Source organism: Spodoptera frugiperda, chromosome 12, assembly GCF_023101765.2.
Source record: "Spodoptera frugiperda isolate SF20-4 chromosome 12, AGI-APGP_CSIRO_Sfru_2.0, whole genome shotgun sequence".
Lineage (NCBI taxonomy): Eukaryota > Metazoa > Arthropoda > Insecta > Lepidoptera > Noctuidae > Spodoptera > Spodoptera frugiperda.
Window position 1 is genome coordinate 5,985,536 of NC_064223.1, and position 17,617 is coordinate 6,003,152.

At 35.9% G+C, this 17,617-nt stretch overlaps 1 protein-coding gene across 22 annotated transcripts in view; it reads right to left on the minus strand.

The window, feature by feature from the left end:
• The window catches only part of LOC118262397 (protein sickie), a 211,556-nt gene that overhangs the window by 119,505 nt on the left and 74,434 nt on the right, over window positions 1–17,617 (minus strand). For 20 of the 22 annotated variants that reach the window (XM_050697309.1, XM_050697307.1, XM_050697316.1 and 17 more), the window contains one exon: window positions 2,104–2,286. In XM_050697309.1, the coding sequence (XP_050553266.1) occupies window positions 2,104–2,286 (183 nt within the window). Of the gene's footprint in view, window positions 1–2,103; window positions 2,287–9,620; window positions 9,773–17,617 lie in introns of those variants that run through there. The other 2 variants (XM_050697324.1, XM_050697325.1) reach the window with 2 other exon arrangements.

Sequence of the window (17,617 nt, forward strand, 5' to 3'; positions counted from 1 at the left end):
GCAAATTGATAATCCAAAGTGATTAAATATATTTTAATAAAAACCTTTATAAATTAAGACACGCTTCTACGTTGGGTCTTTTGCTACCAGGATTGGTTAGACTATCGAAGACAGAGTATTTTCATTGGTTAAAATATTTATCAATTTAGTTTGATTAGACAATTTTTTTGTTGTCAGTATTTTTGGCTACCTCACTTTAAACCTTGGTACTTAGAAATATGACAGTCTAGATGTTTTTTTTCAATTATGACACATTTTTCTAGAATAATCTAGTCATTGTTTCGATCTAAATGTCCTTGTTGGTCTTAGGTTATGTAATGGGAATTGATATAGTGACGTACATAGACGGATGTGGTCACCACTGCTTGGCCCCTACACCGCAACATATCGCGTTACTGTAAACAAAATCTATTAGGTGACATTGCCTGGTTTACGTAAGTCGTGTTAAGTATGTAATTTGTTAGGTTTATTTATCCTCTAGAAGAGAATAGATAGACAGCAGGGTTTTTGCTAACGAAGTAGGGATCAGAATTTTAAACAGGTGTAATGCCGTTAAATAAGATTTAAACAAAAAAAAATAAATAAAGAGAGATGAATATCTTTACTGTTATTTTTCACCTATTTGAACCAATTTCATCTACATGCAATTTTACTATAACCAAACTTTCATATCCTTTAAAACTGTTAATCCATAACCCTCCAACCGCGTACAGAATTCGCAAATAGTCGTACTACTAAAATTAACACTGCATGCGTGCAGTCAAAAATTGTAAGCCCACTTTCACACTCGCCGGAAACTGGGCGTCGTTTACCCAACAGGATTCGGGTTTCTGTGCTACCTATCAATACTTGCCGTGTATGGCGACCCGTCGACATAACGCCGGTACCCGCTCATGTGTACCTGCCTCAATGATTTGTGAACCGATAGCTATTTCGGGTAGGTAAACCAAATATTCCCGCACCGCTTTCATTTTTGTTCGTGAATAATAATAAACAAAATGCGGCGGATATTTGAAAGTTCTGTTTGGACGTGAAATGATTGATTTTATTGGTTATCGGGAAATTATTAAGAGGGTCGTTAATTTGATGCTGGGTTCATATTTTTTTGTACATTTTTAATTTGTAAATTTGTTTGTGTTTATTGTATCAATTGCCTACATGTACCTGGAGATAATGATATGTTTACTGCAGTGCATGCTTAAAACTCTTGTAATTTACGGAGTATAATTCCTTGATCTATTCCAGTCTTCATTGAGACAATCTAGATGATTGACAGACATCGTACCATAAAGACTGATTTGATGCCAGAACCTTCAACTCAGTAAACTTTCCTAATACTAGCACACACACAAGGACACTCAGTTGCATATCTACATCAAAAAAATCTCCTAAATATAACTCTATTACGAAATTTTCCATACCATTCATAAAATATTACACAATTCAAATTAAAATAACGTTCAGACTGCATTGTACACAAATGTACCGTGCTAATTCCTTGTTCATTTATACTCTGAACAATGACTAGAGATGTGCAAGAATGTGGCCAATGTAGTGATGTAGTCACTAAATTAATTAGTGCCAAGCAAATTGTCTAGTCACTATAGGCACGATTACACGAGTAATTAATTTCAACTGACGCCAAAGGATTCTGTGGGTTATTGACACTGACGTCATCGATATACATGTACGGTATAATATTTGTACACCTATGTTATGTATTGTCATCCTGTATGTTAATGGCATTATGTATGGGTCCACGGTTTGTGTGGCTAATATCTTAATTGTACCTATTAAAATCATCCGAAGTTTCAGAAGACCAGTCATGTAAAACTTTAGCTATAAAAATAAGCTACGTACTTACTAAAATTATTTCAATGCTTAGAAGATCAGTCATAAAAATGTATAATGTAAAAATAGGTAACCTTTTCCTTTTTCGCTTAAACGCCTGTGCAGCAGTATATTCTATCCAAAAACAAATCCTCAGTATAACACATATGTACCAATTTTTCCTGGAACTGTCCATCATACCGTTTTCAGTTCGCTTTAGGCCTTTATACCAACGAGTAATGTTAAAAGTAATGTTAAAGAATGATCACTCACCATTTGTTGCGGGTTGCGCGGCTTGCGATGCGCGCGGTGCACCTTCAAGCCAGTCACACCTTCCAGCACATCAGCCAGTAGCAGCCCATCAGCGCAGTCCCGAGCCAGCCCACCACCTGAAGCACCCGCGCGTCTTCTCGACCGCGCCCGCTCCAGGTAGTGGTTCGCCCAGTCTGTGTAGATCTGTAAACAATAGCATTTGTTAGTATTGGTTTAGGAAAAATGTAGGTCAGGTTAGGATGGTGAGGAATACTAGACTTTGTCGACAGGTAATTTTTTTTTTTTTTTAAGTTTAATACCTAATAATGTAATTGATAGCAGTGTACGATATTACTCTAGAATTAAAATGTGCAGCTACGTCAATGTGAGAAGAGGACAAAATAAAAGAAAACTGCATCAAAGTGACTGATTGACATTTAATTTATGAAATATCAAATTTAAAAATTTCATGCCCTCTTCGTTCCACGATATTATTAGAGGTAATCAAATTAAGTTTTTGTACGTGTCGAATCAGGCAGGTACATCAAAGAACTGTAATTAGGAAGATGCAAAAATACTTTGAACGAATTTGTGGGGAGCAAAAAGTAGGTATACAATCATGAGATGAACTTTACACGGGAATTAAATGTCGGTTTACTCAACTTCAGGTAAACAACGGGTAAACGATGACTAACAAAGACTTAGATAACGTTTTACAGGCCATCAGATGAGAAATTGCTACTAAAATCTTAACGACAATTTCACACACGGTCCAACGTGTCTGTTTATATGAGCTTCATAAATACTTCTGTCCATGACAATATAACAAAGAACACTCACAATACTCTGTAGAACTTGAATCACACTCCATTTTACAGAAAGTTTTATGACCGATTTTTAAGTCAACTTTAGGTACAATGCATTCTTAAAAGGATTTAGTCATATTCGAGTCAATTTGCAGGAGAATGGGGACAAGTGGCGCAGACGCGACGCTGCGTCGCCGGCTCGGGGCCACTCGGCCTCCACCACTGGATAATACCTACGTGTGATGTACCACACACTCGTAACACTCTAATGCTTTTTGAGGGTGGTCTGCTTAATGACTGTTAATGCTTTCTCGATTACAACTCGAATTAGAAATATGTGCCCACTTAAATCTTAATACGCCCATTAGATTTAAACAAGACGCATTCTCAATGAGAATTTATAGATGCATATGTTGTGTCTCCACTTCTGGGACGCTTACGGAATAATCAGAGAAATCGAGCCGTGTCATACTGTGTCAAGGGTTTCGATCTTTATCGAGGATACAAAAATGCATTTAATATCTGAGGAATATGAAACAGCAGATTTACATTGACGGCAACAATAAAAGACATTCCGTGGTAATTTGATTATGTATGTAACGTTATCTTTTAGAGGCTTGCCTTGATGTGAAAACGCGTAATCAGCTCATAATTGACTCGCGAACACATTTTCTTGGCACCAAGTGTACGCAGTACATTAATTCTATCTACATGGTGCGTTAAACTTTACTCGCAGTGTGTACACTTGCAGTCATCCAAGCAACAATACGTGCCCTTACACAATAAAAACCCGCGTATGTACTGATGGTAGATAGCTGCAGTACTAAAAAGCCATTATCATATATCAATATTCCTCGATGTTATCAGTTAATCGTACACGTTAATAGAATAATCATGACAAGATATATTGGAAGGTGTGTGGATAGTGCAGTTGGTCTCAATTCGTGTTATCACACGGCTGTTTATTCAAATCGGCCTGAATAGCTTTCGATTGTAATAAATCTAGTTGGCCGGACATTTTTATCGCCTTGTAGATGCTATATCGGGAATAACTTGTATCCGCTCCTGTCATGTAGACTTGGTTTTCTTTGCGATGCCGACATGACATTCATGTTTGTTCGTAGAATATGTCTGATGTATTGCACAAACATTTTCTAAGAGATATTTTTATGTTGTAGTTGCAATGAAAGAAAATAAATCTCAATTAATTGATAGAGCAACGGGCTGGTGTTAATTGTTTGTAAGGTCGTGGGGTCAAGTTTTGTTCCATTGACGTAGGGCGGTGAACTGGCGAGTGCCGGCTGATGGCCGCTGTCCATGTTATTAAAGAGAGATGTTAATGACATTACTTTGTGGAGTGTGAAAGAGTTTAATTCAAATTAGAGCACATCACTCATGGTGATCTTTGTCTTATTAAAGTCGACTTTATGAATTTAGTTGCATCTGGCAGTACAGTGGTTAATATAAGAAGGTATCTCATACCATATTCTACTAGTCGCTTTATCGTAGTTGAACTAGACTTTCATTACAATCTCAGCAATTTTTTAAGTTTAAATTCTAAACAACAAACTGTTTCGTTCCTTTAATAAATGTATATGAGGCCAGTAGAGTCCGGCAGAGAGCTAGTTCTCATATAATTTTATGGCTTAAAGCTCTCAAACAGCTGGTACTCGCTACTAGCTTCTTATAAAACTTTAGTCTTAATACCTATTGTTTTGTATTGAACATAGAAGCCCTACCTACGCTGCCAAAAAGCAGAAAGAAAAACATTCATTTAGATTGATATTTTCTTGATCACCTAGTAATTAAGTTTATTGTTATAGGACTGGCAGGACCACTAACCAAATCCATAATAGTTTAACTAAAGAAAATATCCTATAGAAGGTATTTCAGCATATGCTTTTGATCAACCTTATACATACCATACGCCAACGATTTCGTTAGTAGCAAGTCTTTATTGCATTACAAATAAGAGTTATTTTAATACATAGTGCAGCAATGAGTCCCGTGCTGACATGCGCCGGTAATTAATCCTTTCACCCGCACAAGCTATCATAACACACTGTGAAACTTTATTTGCGTTGAACAAACGTAATTTACGCTCACAATGTGGCTTCGTAAGTTTGTCCGTCCCTAAACCGGGAGCTGGACCAAAATAAACAAATCAGATTCGTTCCCATTCATTGTGTATGGCACTCCCCCCCTCTCCCCGAACCCGCTTCGATTGTTTTCGTAAAACCTGCACGCTGAATAAATTTTTGTATGCTACTTCCATGAACGAAGGCGTCGTAAAGTTTGAGTTTACTGCCTATAAAGTCGGCTTGATGAACCGAGATTAATCATTCTTTGAAGCTGATGATTTTGGCATTGATGTAGTCAACTACTGGAGTCACAAGTTAATGGTCAGTTGACAGTTTATCTATTTTCTTTGTAGAAGTGTTTCTAGTTGCTACTTTGTTTAAGCCTTATCTGTTTTATTTAACTTACTAGCTTTCCGCCCGCGGCTTCGCCCACGTGTAATTCGGTTACATATAGCGTTTTTTAATGATCTCGACAGGGCTTTTTCTTCCACAGGCTGAAATCTTCTCCCGCTCTGGGTGGAACGGAAGGGAGTGTCAGACTTTTACTGACTAAAACCCACCTCGTTCCTTCAGTTGCCCTTTGCGTTCCGGGGCCACGGTATCTCGTTAGAACTTTCCCGCAGCCCCGGCTCAGTTTATCCCGTTTCCCCCCTTGGGGGTTGACATTTCAAAAATCCCTTCTTAGTGCTCACTTATGTTACTAAAGGAACCTCTGTTCAAAATCTCAGACTCCTATACCGAGCGGTTTCGGCTGTGCGTTAATAAATCAGTCACCCAATCGCACCCCTAAATCACGATTGGAGGGTAGTTTGAAAAAACTTATAATGTCAAACATATTTACTTGCCTATGTACGTGTTCATGCCAAGTTTCAAGTTTATAAACCCAAGGAATAAGATTTTTCATAGAAACGTTTTTACCCCTTTTCCCCCCTTGGGGGTTGAATTTCCAAAAATCCCTTCTTAGTGCTCCCCTACATATCCCAAGGAACCTACATTCCAAATTTCAGCTGTCTACGACCAGTAGTTTCGACTGTGCGTTGTCTGTCAGTCAGTCAGTCAGTCAGTCAGTCACTCAGTAACGGAAGAGTTTTATATATATAGATTGATTTAATGAATCTATAGACATTTTAAGTCTGCGGCTTCGCTACTTCTGGTCAAGTATGAAAATCACTAAAAAGGTTGTCAAAACCCGATTTGAGGACTATTGTTGATTAAGGACCATTTTTGTACAATTTTTTAGTTCAAGGACCACTATTACTATTACTTTTTCATGTGGTGCCACATAAGATTTTCTCCAGAATCTTGAAGTATGCCTTCTACGGAACATTGGTAGTCCACAGACCATCAGTTGGGAACCACTGGTGTAGAGAGACTGATTTCCATCACAATTTACTGCCACAAAATCGTTTGTTTTCTCTAGATTTGTCATTATTTTAATGACATTGTATTCCATGTGCAATGGGTATCTTCTATAGAAAGTACGCAATATTCCGTTGGTATGGTCACGATTGTGTGATATCTCATTTTGCTCGAGATATGCCGTACGTAATGCTCTGACCATCTAGGATGTAATATTGCTATAGAGAAATGCGGATCTCTGCTAGAAACAGCATTATATGAAGATGCAGGGTAAAATATTATAGCTTTTGTCTTTCGTTAGAAATTTCATATATGTGTGAGGAAAGGCTTTGGAAATTAAATCTTGTGCCTGTATAAATATGGGGCATTTTTTATAAATTACGATTTTAATAAAATTTTGCAGAGTAATTTCATACGATCAAAAATGATGTCTCAAATATTATTGCTACAGTCTTAATAAGCGCTTAATAAATTACACCATAAAAATACAAAATTTAATTGATAAGGCGTAACCAAGCTTATTACTTTTAACATAATTGGGCGTGGCCGTATGTTTTTATTGAAAATGATATGTTACTGAGAAATTAATACGTGCAATCAAAAATATACTCTCAATTGAGCCAATACGAATTAATTGAGGCTAAGACTTAATGATGGTGGATGGAGCCATTTGCATATTTTGACCCGCGTTCGAGGGTCAATTACATGTCATGTTGGCTCAACAAGCTCCACAAAGATTTAAATAAAGACAGATAGGCGTATACCTATCATCTGTTCACAAATAAATTTAAAATTCGAATGAATAATGTGCCGTGAATAAAACCTTATTTCTAGCACCTCTCACGGCGACGTTTAACACGAACCAAAGAGTTTTTATAATTTTCACATTTATCTCATTGTCTATGATAAATGTGGTCAATATGTTTTATCTGCTCAATAATAGAGAATAGGATGCAATGGTTTTTTCTTAACAGACTTGTGTTCTTATGAATCATTCTTGTTTGAACTAACAGTAGTTTATTCAAAAGTAAAGTCCAGAACAAACTTCTAGGAAAAGTTAACTGCCTTCGGGTTTAACGTTTGGGAATTTCCAGCTATGAACTCAGCATCTGGATGGAGTGAAATATCGATTGCAGTAAATTGCGTTTCTATTGTACCCTTTCCGGATAACAAGGGTAATGTTTATGATGAAATAGAACCTCGTTGTTTGTGCTTCGTATCAATCCCTTATCCTTAACGGGCTGGCCAGAAGTGCAAGCTCTCAGGTCTCACCGCGTTAGGAAATAGAAAGGTGCACTTCAGGGCACCTATATTGTTATCGCTGTGAAACGCATTTGGCTGTCTTGTACTACAATGGTAATTTTAGAGTTCAAAGATCATCCTGGAAATGCATTTACTTGCTATAGTTTTAGTGTATGTGGTTCAAATAATAGTAGTATTTTTTGAGCGACTCAGGCGAAATTTAAGAATAAAATGCGCAATTATAATGAAATGACGTCATCGTGAAAATAAATTGTGTACACAATATGTTAAGACATTAAAGTACTTAATACATTTTTATCCTAAAAAATTCCAGTTTTAGACTTAAAAAAAGTTACAGACTAATTGTTAACATCCGTTTTGAAGTCGGTTTAATTTAATAATAGTATTATCTCCAAAATATGCTAAAACAACAAACAACAACTTCAGAAAAGTAGATGATACAGTCTTTGTTAGAAGCATAAAACAAAACCATAAAGATAAATAGGGCTGTAGTATTCAAAACGATGCATAACATTTTATCGACATAGTAATATCGATAGTTCGTCACGGGCGTTAGGTGTGAGTTTAAAAGCGTTTAGTACGGAAGCGAAATGAGGTCGCGTGGCTTTTAATATCGTAGCTGGGGTGCGACTGAGGTGCGTCGCAACACTACGATCTTCTTTGAAGTTATCATTTTAAAAACAGAACTGTTTTGAATTTGGAAACATTTAGACAAATGAACTGTGTTTTTAAAATGAAAAGCCGTTGAAGGAACTGTTATTATCAGTTGAGAAATGTTTGTTTTGTAGATCTCTCTTTTAAGTTTTAAGGTATAATCCATGAAAATATTTACTTTCTTACTTTGTGTTTGAGGATATTATCAACCTTTGCAACTCCTGTACTACGTAAATAGATTTTAGCCCAAGAAATTAACAATTCAGAGGAACTTAATTGCTCTTGGACTGCTCCTTTTATTTCTTAACTATTACATCATAGCTACATCGATAAGGAAACTCATATTTCTTATCATCGACTTTTTCCTACTTTACCCATTTGATACAAGTACAAATACCTCTACGATATTTTAAATTAATTTTATTAATATCTATGTCAAAGGGGAAAGTATTTATCAGGTCGCGTGACTAAGTAAATTTTTCAAAGAAAATACTATCAGCCGGTAATGTTCTGAATAACTCCTCAAGGCATCTTTCACTGTCAAACAAAAGAATATAGCAACGAGGTCAGACATTAAACAGAAAGTTAGTTCCGAGAAAATTATCTACGACTTGTAGATAGATAGACTTTAGAATTGTAAGCTAAAGATTTATTAAAACTGCATGACGTCACGTTTTTATATTTTTAATAGGGTATTCAAAGATAAACGATACGTGTGCTACTTCACTTTTTCACTTGAAAAATAGAAAACTGGACTTGAACTTGACTTTTTCCATTAGATACTTACATTGGAATAAAATTCCATCCCTAGGTATATATTATATGGCACTTTACCTATACATTTGTGCAACAAACTGATAACTGACATAGATGGGTATACTGAAGCGACATTTTTCAGCACCTCATATTTTTTGTCTTATAATTTCATGTAGAATGTACTCAATTAATTATTATGTTATCGGCTTACTCAGGTAATTGTTTGACAAGGAACTCGACTAGTTTCAAGCCATGCTAGAGGCTCATATACATGAGCAGCATTCGGCGATACACAACGCGGCGATAGTCGCGCTGCTACTGATACTGAGTAACGTGAGTAAACCAATAACATAATAATTAATTTAGTATAGTCTCACGAAAGTTATAATAGAATGTAATCAATTAAATAGTTCAACGGCTAATAAAAAAAACACACATTTAATCCTTTATAAGTAAACCCACATACTGCAACTAAACCACTGCAATTTACTTCAACAGTTCATTGAACCTTGACTTTATAGCCATAAATCTAGTCTTACCTCGTAAATCAATGTTAGTACGTCAATACATTCTAGATACTAATTAGTCATTAGTTAATTAAGTCCTATGACTGCTTTACCTGCACAATGGATCGAGTCTGCCGTGTGACGTCATCGGTGGAGCCCTGGATAGATCGAGGAGCTCTAATACACGTCGGTATCATGGTCTCAGTAATTCACTATTAGCACAATGAGTTTAAAAACAATAATCCAGTTGTAACACATGTTTTCTTCTTACACTTTCAATTGTAGATGCTGTAATTTTAAAACGGTTTTAGGGTTCCGTATGCAATCGTGTAAAAACGGTCCGCTTTCGTCTGTATCACCAGACTGTATTGTCAAAGTCAAAATTATCTATTTCAAAAAGACCAGGAAGGCATTTTTGAACGGCAAATCAAATATAATGATATTAAAAATTTATGTCTGCCTGTCTTCTAGTGAAGCTATTTGCTCGTTCCAAATTGTAGATTCTTATGTAGAAGAACGAGCAAGAAACTTCATAGTTTAATCTTTTTCAACCATTATTGGTTTCATTAAATTGTTGAAAATTGTTTCATGAATCATGGTTAATGAGACTAGTTCCTGTCTAGATGAATTACAACTTATAACTTTATTTTTGTTTCCACTAAAACAAAACAAAATGATCGTTAATGCAAGAAACAACGATGTTTCTTTGCCGTTTTAGATACTAAATAGTACGGAACCCTTTCGTAAGCGAGTCTGACACTTTTATTGTGTTGCAAGAAAATTTCCGACTAGTGGTTGGATTTCCGGGAAGTTCTACACATCATATTATTATATTATAACCTTTATGTTTATAGACATTACATCACCATTCCGACCTATTTAACTAAGCTATATAATTTTCCTTTCCATGCATTTCAGTGAGGCGACAAAACAATAAACGTAACCAGTTTTCTTAGACCTCTGCGACTTTTCTGTTGTATGTGAGAGTTGAACGTATTTGTATGGATGTATAGTGAGTTACGGCTCATGAATGAATGGTTACGTAGACGCGATAAAGTTCTGAGAATATTTACTCTAGGGACGGCGCCGATGCGCCCACGCTCGTCGCTGCGGTGACTACACTGGGTCAGAGTACGTCGGTACTACGACTTAGAACTAAAATATCACTCAACGTCTCACTGATTGCTCTTAAAATGTATTATTTTAGAATATTTGGCAGTGTTGTGTAAAAAAATGTGTAATTAATAGAAAATAATTTTCAGGTTCTATTTTCTGGCCAGAGAAAATGTTATTGGGATTTGAGTGTCTTAAATGTTCAGTATTTAATAACACTAAAGTTATTATACGGTGGTATTTATATCGTTGTAGTAATTAGACTTAAGTATCTTAGTATTTATAGCCTTTCATGGGCACCTCTTTCGGGAAGTAGGTAGGGGATAAAGGTTATTCATGTTTGCAATAATAATTACAAACTACTCATAATTCGTGTAACTGTATAAATAAACGCCGTAGAATATTTATTACCTTCTCCATAAATAAGCTGTTTGCGAAGAAATTGGATAGACGATGACGTAGGTATAAGCGATATAGTCCAGTCATTTGGTAGTTTTACCTGGAAAGTTTTCCGGGAGTTTTGAAAATTGGTGAATTTATAGATTTGGGTATGCTCTTTTCGAATTTCAACTTTGCCACCTCGTACAACCGCCGCTCGCGCCGCCATATTGAAAAAATGGCGGCTAAAAATGGTTTTTTATTAATATCTCCATTCCGACGCATTTTACGAAAAAATATTTATCTACAAAATTAATATAGAAAAAATTTCCTACAATTTATGTATTGATAACTTTTTCATAAAATCAATAGTTTTTGGCGTACGAGCGCCGCAAAGTATTATTCATCTGCACCACCACGTGTACAAACAATGTGTGTTGTGCAGCAACGACTGTCGCAACCGAGGGCTGGGCTCGCTGTCATTGCAGAGGTAAGTCCCCTGTTTGAGGAGTGGCTAGAGAGGCGCCATGGCGTCCTCACCTACCGCCTGACGCAGGTGCTTACCGGACACAGGAGTTTCGGTAGGATTCTGTTTTTGATTGGGCGGGAGGAAACGTCCGGGTGTCATCACTGCGAAGACCGCCCGGAGGACACAGTGGAACATATAACATAACACATATAACATCAGAAACAGGAACCTACCGAAACTCCCCTGTTTTTACAACACACATTGTTTGTAAACGGTTTTTTATTAATATCTCCGTTCCGACGCATTTTACGAAAAAACATTTTTTTACAAAATTAAACTAGAAAAAATTTCCTACAATTTATGTATTGATAACTTTTTCATAAAATCAATAGTTTTTGGCGTACGAGCGCCGCAAAGTATTATTCATCTGCACCACCACGTGTATAAACAATGTGGTTTTTTTAAATGTATCAATTCTTAAAAACTAATTATGATATCTCGTTCAAACCAATTTTCTTTGAAAGTTTCTATTAAAATCTACAGCATATATATTTTTTAGTTTTCTTACTCACTTATTTTAAAAGTTAGAGGGCAGGACACATTCGATAGACCTCATTTTTCCACTTTGGAAGTGTCTATCTTTCAAACAATTGGTTTTGAAGAAAAATGGTTTTAGGAACCATGACGTATTTTTAATGGCCTATCCATAGACAACCATCACGGATAGCTTAGAAGAAAAAAAAATTTTTGAAGAGGTGCAGTGACCGCGTGCTCTCCGCCCTCTATCTCGGAAACGGTGCACCGTATAAAAAAAAAGTTCAGACAAAAGTTGTAGAGAATTTTGTATTCTACAATATTGGTGTTAAATGCAAATACCAAAAACCCATAGGAAATGAGATATTTCCAAAAAAGCGCAATAAAACGTTTTTTGGGACCTTTGGACCTTAAAATTTAATAGTTGCTTACACCCTACCATATGTAGGTTTTGAGACAAGTTTCAGGCAGTCAATATACAAGTATATACAAAATTACAGCTGGGTATCTCAAATTCCGAGGTGAAATCCTAATTTGACTGGACTAATAATACTTTACGGCGCTCGTACGCCAAAAACTATTGATTTTATGAAAAAGTTATCAATACATAAATTGTAGGAAATTTTTTCTAGTTTAATTTTGTAGATAAATATTTTTTCGTAAAATGCGTCGGAACGGAGATATTGCGAGCGGCGGGTGTACGAGGTGGCAAAGTTGAAATTCGAAAAGAGCATATCCAAATCTATAAATTCACCAATTTTCAAAACTCCCGGAAAACATTCCAGGTAACCCCCTTTTTATCTACCAAATGACTGGACTAATAGTGACTAATCTGTGTCTGAAGTGACGTGTAAACGTATGTAAAACAACAGCACGTCAACCTACCCCAATTTTCTTCAGCGGAAATTCGACTTTATTATTAGCTTAGGTAGGGACGAAAATCTTATGAAGTAGTGGTGTAGTTTAAAATGCTGGCGTCTTGTACGTGAAAATCTCCGAATTAATTTTCCTCTTGCCACGTCACTAGATTATGACTGTATGTGTGAGATGCTTTGAACTAATAAACCGTTTCTCTTTAATTATGTTATGAATAATTCCGTTTAACAGTAGCTAATAAACCTTTTCACAACTCATGTGTACGCATAAGTTATTTGTATTAAGTAAATTACGAAATGTGGTAAAATTATTTCTGTTATTATGTAACTATAATTATGTGTTTAGATTTAGTTCTATTATTTTTCGACTGTTTAGTAGTTGCTGTACTTCCAATTTTCAGGTGTAGTAAATAGTAAGGGAAGGAAGGTGTCACTCACCAAATAAGGTTTATTCACGATTTTAAACTCTAAGCTCATGATCATAATTATCACATCACTAAGACCATGGAAAAGTATAACAGAATCGAAAACATGAATAAAACTAGGCTTGGGAGGGAATCACAAACAAGACCATATCTAAATAGATATCTCTCTCTGATCTAATGGTCACTACTGGCAAAAATCCAGATCAAAAGTATTCCATAATCTTTTATAAAATGCACTACAAACGCCATCTATTACGCTGGCCTAGTAACAAACGCTGGCTATTACTATTACTATGATTGTACAGGATTAGTAATAAGTAGCTAGTTACGACGTTGGCCCACTGCCCACTAGTACGGGAGCAGTTTGTTCCTGATGTTCACTCTTATAGGTACTAGGAAATAGGACTATATTGACACACTGAATTAGTTTTAAATGTTATAGACCCATTATGATAATTACAGCTTTACCAAAATTAGGTATACGAACGGAACCGATCCTTCGATTTTGAGGTAATTAATTTGTTTTATCATGCATCTGGTCCTATAGGTAGCAGCCACAGTTGTACTAAGATCACATTTGGTGGATAGGCGAATTATATTACCCTCTTAGAAGAGTGTGTTTAGCAATGTCAAATTAAGTTTCTGCTAGCTTAACTGACGTATAAATTGACGTACGTCATTTTACGATAGTGTTCGTAACTGCAAAAAAAGTAATGTCATAAATCAAAGTTTACATTTTATGTGAATGCTACCTGCCTACCCCATTTGTAAATTACAAAGCGTTATATTACATCTATCCAATAAAATAACAATCAAAATATTCTAACGGCACACCAGATGAATGGAGAGTACGAGTAGTAACAATCGATTTGACAATCGATAAAACAGAACCATCGATCTCATCGAGTTTAAATACATGTTGCAGGCTGTACCGATGTCTTCTCACGACTGAGTAACATGCCCATTGACTAGTGTAGGCGCCTCTCAACAATTATATTGAAATGATACAGTGCTGTGTGCTTGAAACAATGACAAAAACAGTGGGTGGGCTGCTTCATATTTATATATGTATTACTTTTGTTCTTATGCACTTTACATAGACTTTAGAACTAAACAAACTCGTTAACATAACATAATATGATGTATTTTATTTCTAGAAAGTCATGGAAGTTAATAGGCGAAGGTATTTTAATGTAAAACCCACTTTTCCTATGTTATGGGCGCACGCAAGTTTAATTAGAAGTTATGATATGAACGGTGTGTTCGTACTATAGACCAGACGCAATTCTAGACTCTGTATGTATATGCTATTACCTACTTAGGTTATTCATAATCAAAAACTTATTGATAGATTCTTTAATCGTACCAATTATCAAATACCATTAAACCGAGCCTGTCTATTCAAAATAGTAAAATATTATCTTTTAAATACAAATCGATTTAAAAGTCAACGCCTTTTTATCGATACTTTCACAGCTTTTATTATCTTACGATATTGCATTTATGTATAGAGGAATGAGATTAAATTAATTTACATATTGATATCATATTCACAGCAGGCAATAAACCGACAATGAGATAACATTAAACTCAAATTGAGTATATTAAAACCTAATTAGGTATTTGCTCGTATTTAGTCATTTGTGAAACTAAGATTGCACTCCCACGTGCTTCTCTGCCTACGCCCTAACTGCAAAGGTCATGCAATCACTTATCCTATTAATTTTCGAGTGGGTTTTCGTTAAATTATAGCAGTATTGTTTTGTCTGATGAGCAAAATGCAATTTAAAGTTGATTAATTAACGTGATTCCCAAATTAAATCAATAGCTTTTTTCTAGTTAAATGTATTATAATAATATGTCTTCTTAGACCAAGTGGAAGTAATTAGTGTGTATTATAAACGAAACTAACGGAAAGAGAAGACGCTTCGTCATTCACACCCCTTTGAAACTCGTCACAATAATCAATTCATCATTAACGGTGTCAACGGATATAACAACAAAAGCGAATATAACACAATATTGAAAACGATTTCTCCAATGGCACACTCCTTGTAAAGTAAGATGTGAACAATAAAATATGATAAAGTATAATAAACACTTAAAAGCAGTAAACGGAGTTATACAAAGGGACATAAAACTTAAAGAAGCTTTGACGCCGTCTTTTACCGTTAATAAATATCTCGTATTTATGTTTTACAATGTAATATGGTATCGTTTAGATCGTTTAAGACTTGCATAAACCCGTGTAAAGATCATAAAAGGACAGGGTCGGATTCAGACAATGGAACGCTTGGAGTACTCCGGTACCTACTAAAACTTTCAAAGACTGAGAAATACGTTGATATTCTTTTGTTTCTTTTCAGTTCTTTCTGATAGAGGTTTGCAATTTATTTCTTAGCGTTCCTAATACGGTCCTGAATTGGTTACGGCAACACGGCGGGCGGTGAGCAGGCGTGTTACTTATGCTTGACGCAGCGTCCGCATCCCATCCGCGTGTTTATTTACACGCTTGTCAAAAGTTCGACACACGCCGCCGTATTTATAACCGTGCGGAAGGTGCGCCCGGAGCAACGAACTTTTGTGACATAATCATAAAACACGGACATTTACAGCAACAAACAATATGAGACTACGTCCATTAAAAGAGTTGTAGACCACCGTAAAAGGATTAATGGTGTTAGCAAAATTATTAACGTATTACTACGCTTTTTGATATATATTTTGGAAGTAACGCTACGAGTAATTTCAACAAAACCCGGATATGAAATGTAAGGTTTGATTACATTGTGCTCGTAAGCCAAAGGTCGTACTCTCACTCAAGTTTGTCACATATCTGATTGAATATAAGGAAAAGACATCGATCGATCTATTCCAAATTTGGACCGTTCCGTTATTGGATCCGGTATTTGATAAAAGGATGTATCGGCCTTGCTCGTATTTGGGGCACAGATGTGCGGTCTCTGTCCCATTGTGACGTGGGCGATTGCATTCGATTTGTCACGATAGTTGTCGAGTGTGCACTCAGCTTTATATCGCCTTACAAACAATAAGGCGCGGTTCGCAAGATAGTATCTATTTTCTATGCGTAGGTTACGAGTGTCTATGCAAGATTAGATTACATAGACCGTCGGCGCCATCAAAGATTTGCTTACTCTGATACAATATTCACACCAAACAAGTTAGCAAAGTGCGAAATAGAATAGGTGTGAACATGATATCACTGAATTGCTTTATAAATATTTATGGGCTTCTGCAAAAATGGTAGGTTTATGTATAGGCTGATAAATCTGTATCACTGACCTATATACATATTAATGGTGCACCAAAATATTCGTGTACTCCTTAAGTATTTAAATACTGCGTGGGTGTAGTAATAGGCGTCTAACAGAGTCTGAGTCATAGCTTTTGTTTTCATGTACCGACACTCGGGTATAATAATTTTCTGAAGCAACCACGGCGCGGAAAATTATTTTCGAAGTTCTCTAGTCATTAGGAATCGTTACGTTTTGAAACATCCGGGCATCCGTCCGTCCGGCTCCTGAAGATGACTGATTTATTTTTACCTATTTTTTATGTGTAACATCCTATTTTTAAATGATGTGTTTGAGATTACGTTGTTAATATTCGAACACTACATTATTCTTTCATTTTACTGCTATTCATTTTAATGTAGTTAAATAATATTATTCGCATCCCGCAATCACTGGATCTTCCCAGCAAAAAACGTTGCCCCACACCAGGATTTTTCCGGTATCGTGGGTGCATTTACAAACATACAAGTTTACATACATGACACCAAAACCCGTAACAACAATTTGTCGATTATACAAAGAGTTGCTCCGTGCGGCAATCGGCAATTGAACCTGACGCTGCACAGCGGCCGGTTGCCCAGCCACCACGCCAAAGGTGCAGTCAATATAAATCATAAAAAATATAAGCAACTATCTGCTTAGATACGCATTGAATCATTCTAAACCAGCCACAAAGACCAAGATGTAAAACATCAATGCGAAACTACGTGATAAACCTCAATGAAACACTTAAACAGTACAAACACATGAGTAAATCATTCAATCCATCTGTTTCTAAACTCGACCGACCGAGTTATAAATAATTCGCAAAAAAAAAGTATCGGCACATCATGAACTCATTCAGTACAATTTCATGCAATTCTTCGAATCTCATAAATAGCTGCGATCGCTTTCGATGTCGGATATAAACAAACGGACAGATCATTTGTTTATTTTATATTTAACGTTTTATTTCAATTTAAAAATACTTGAGGTGCAAAATTATTTTTATTTTTAGTTTCA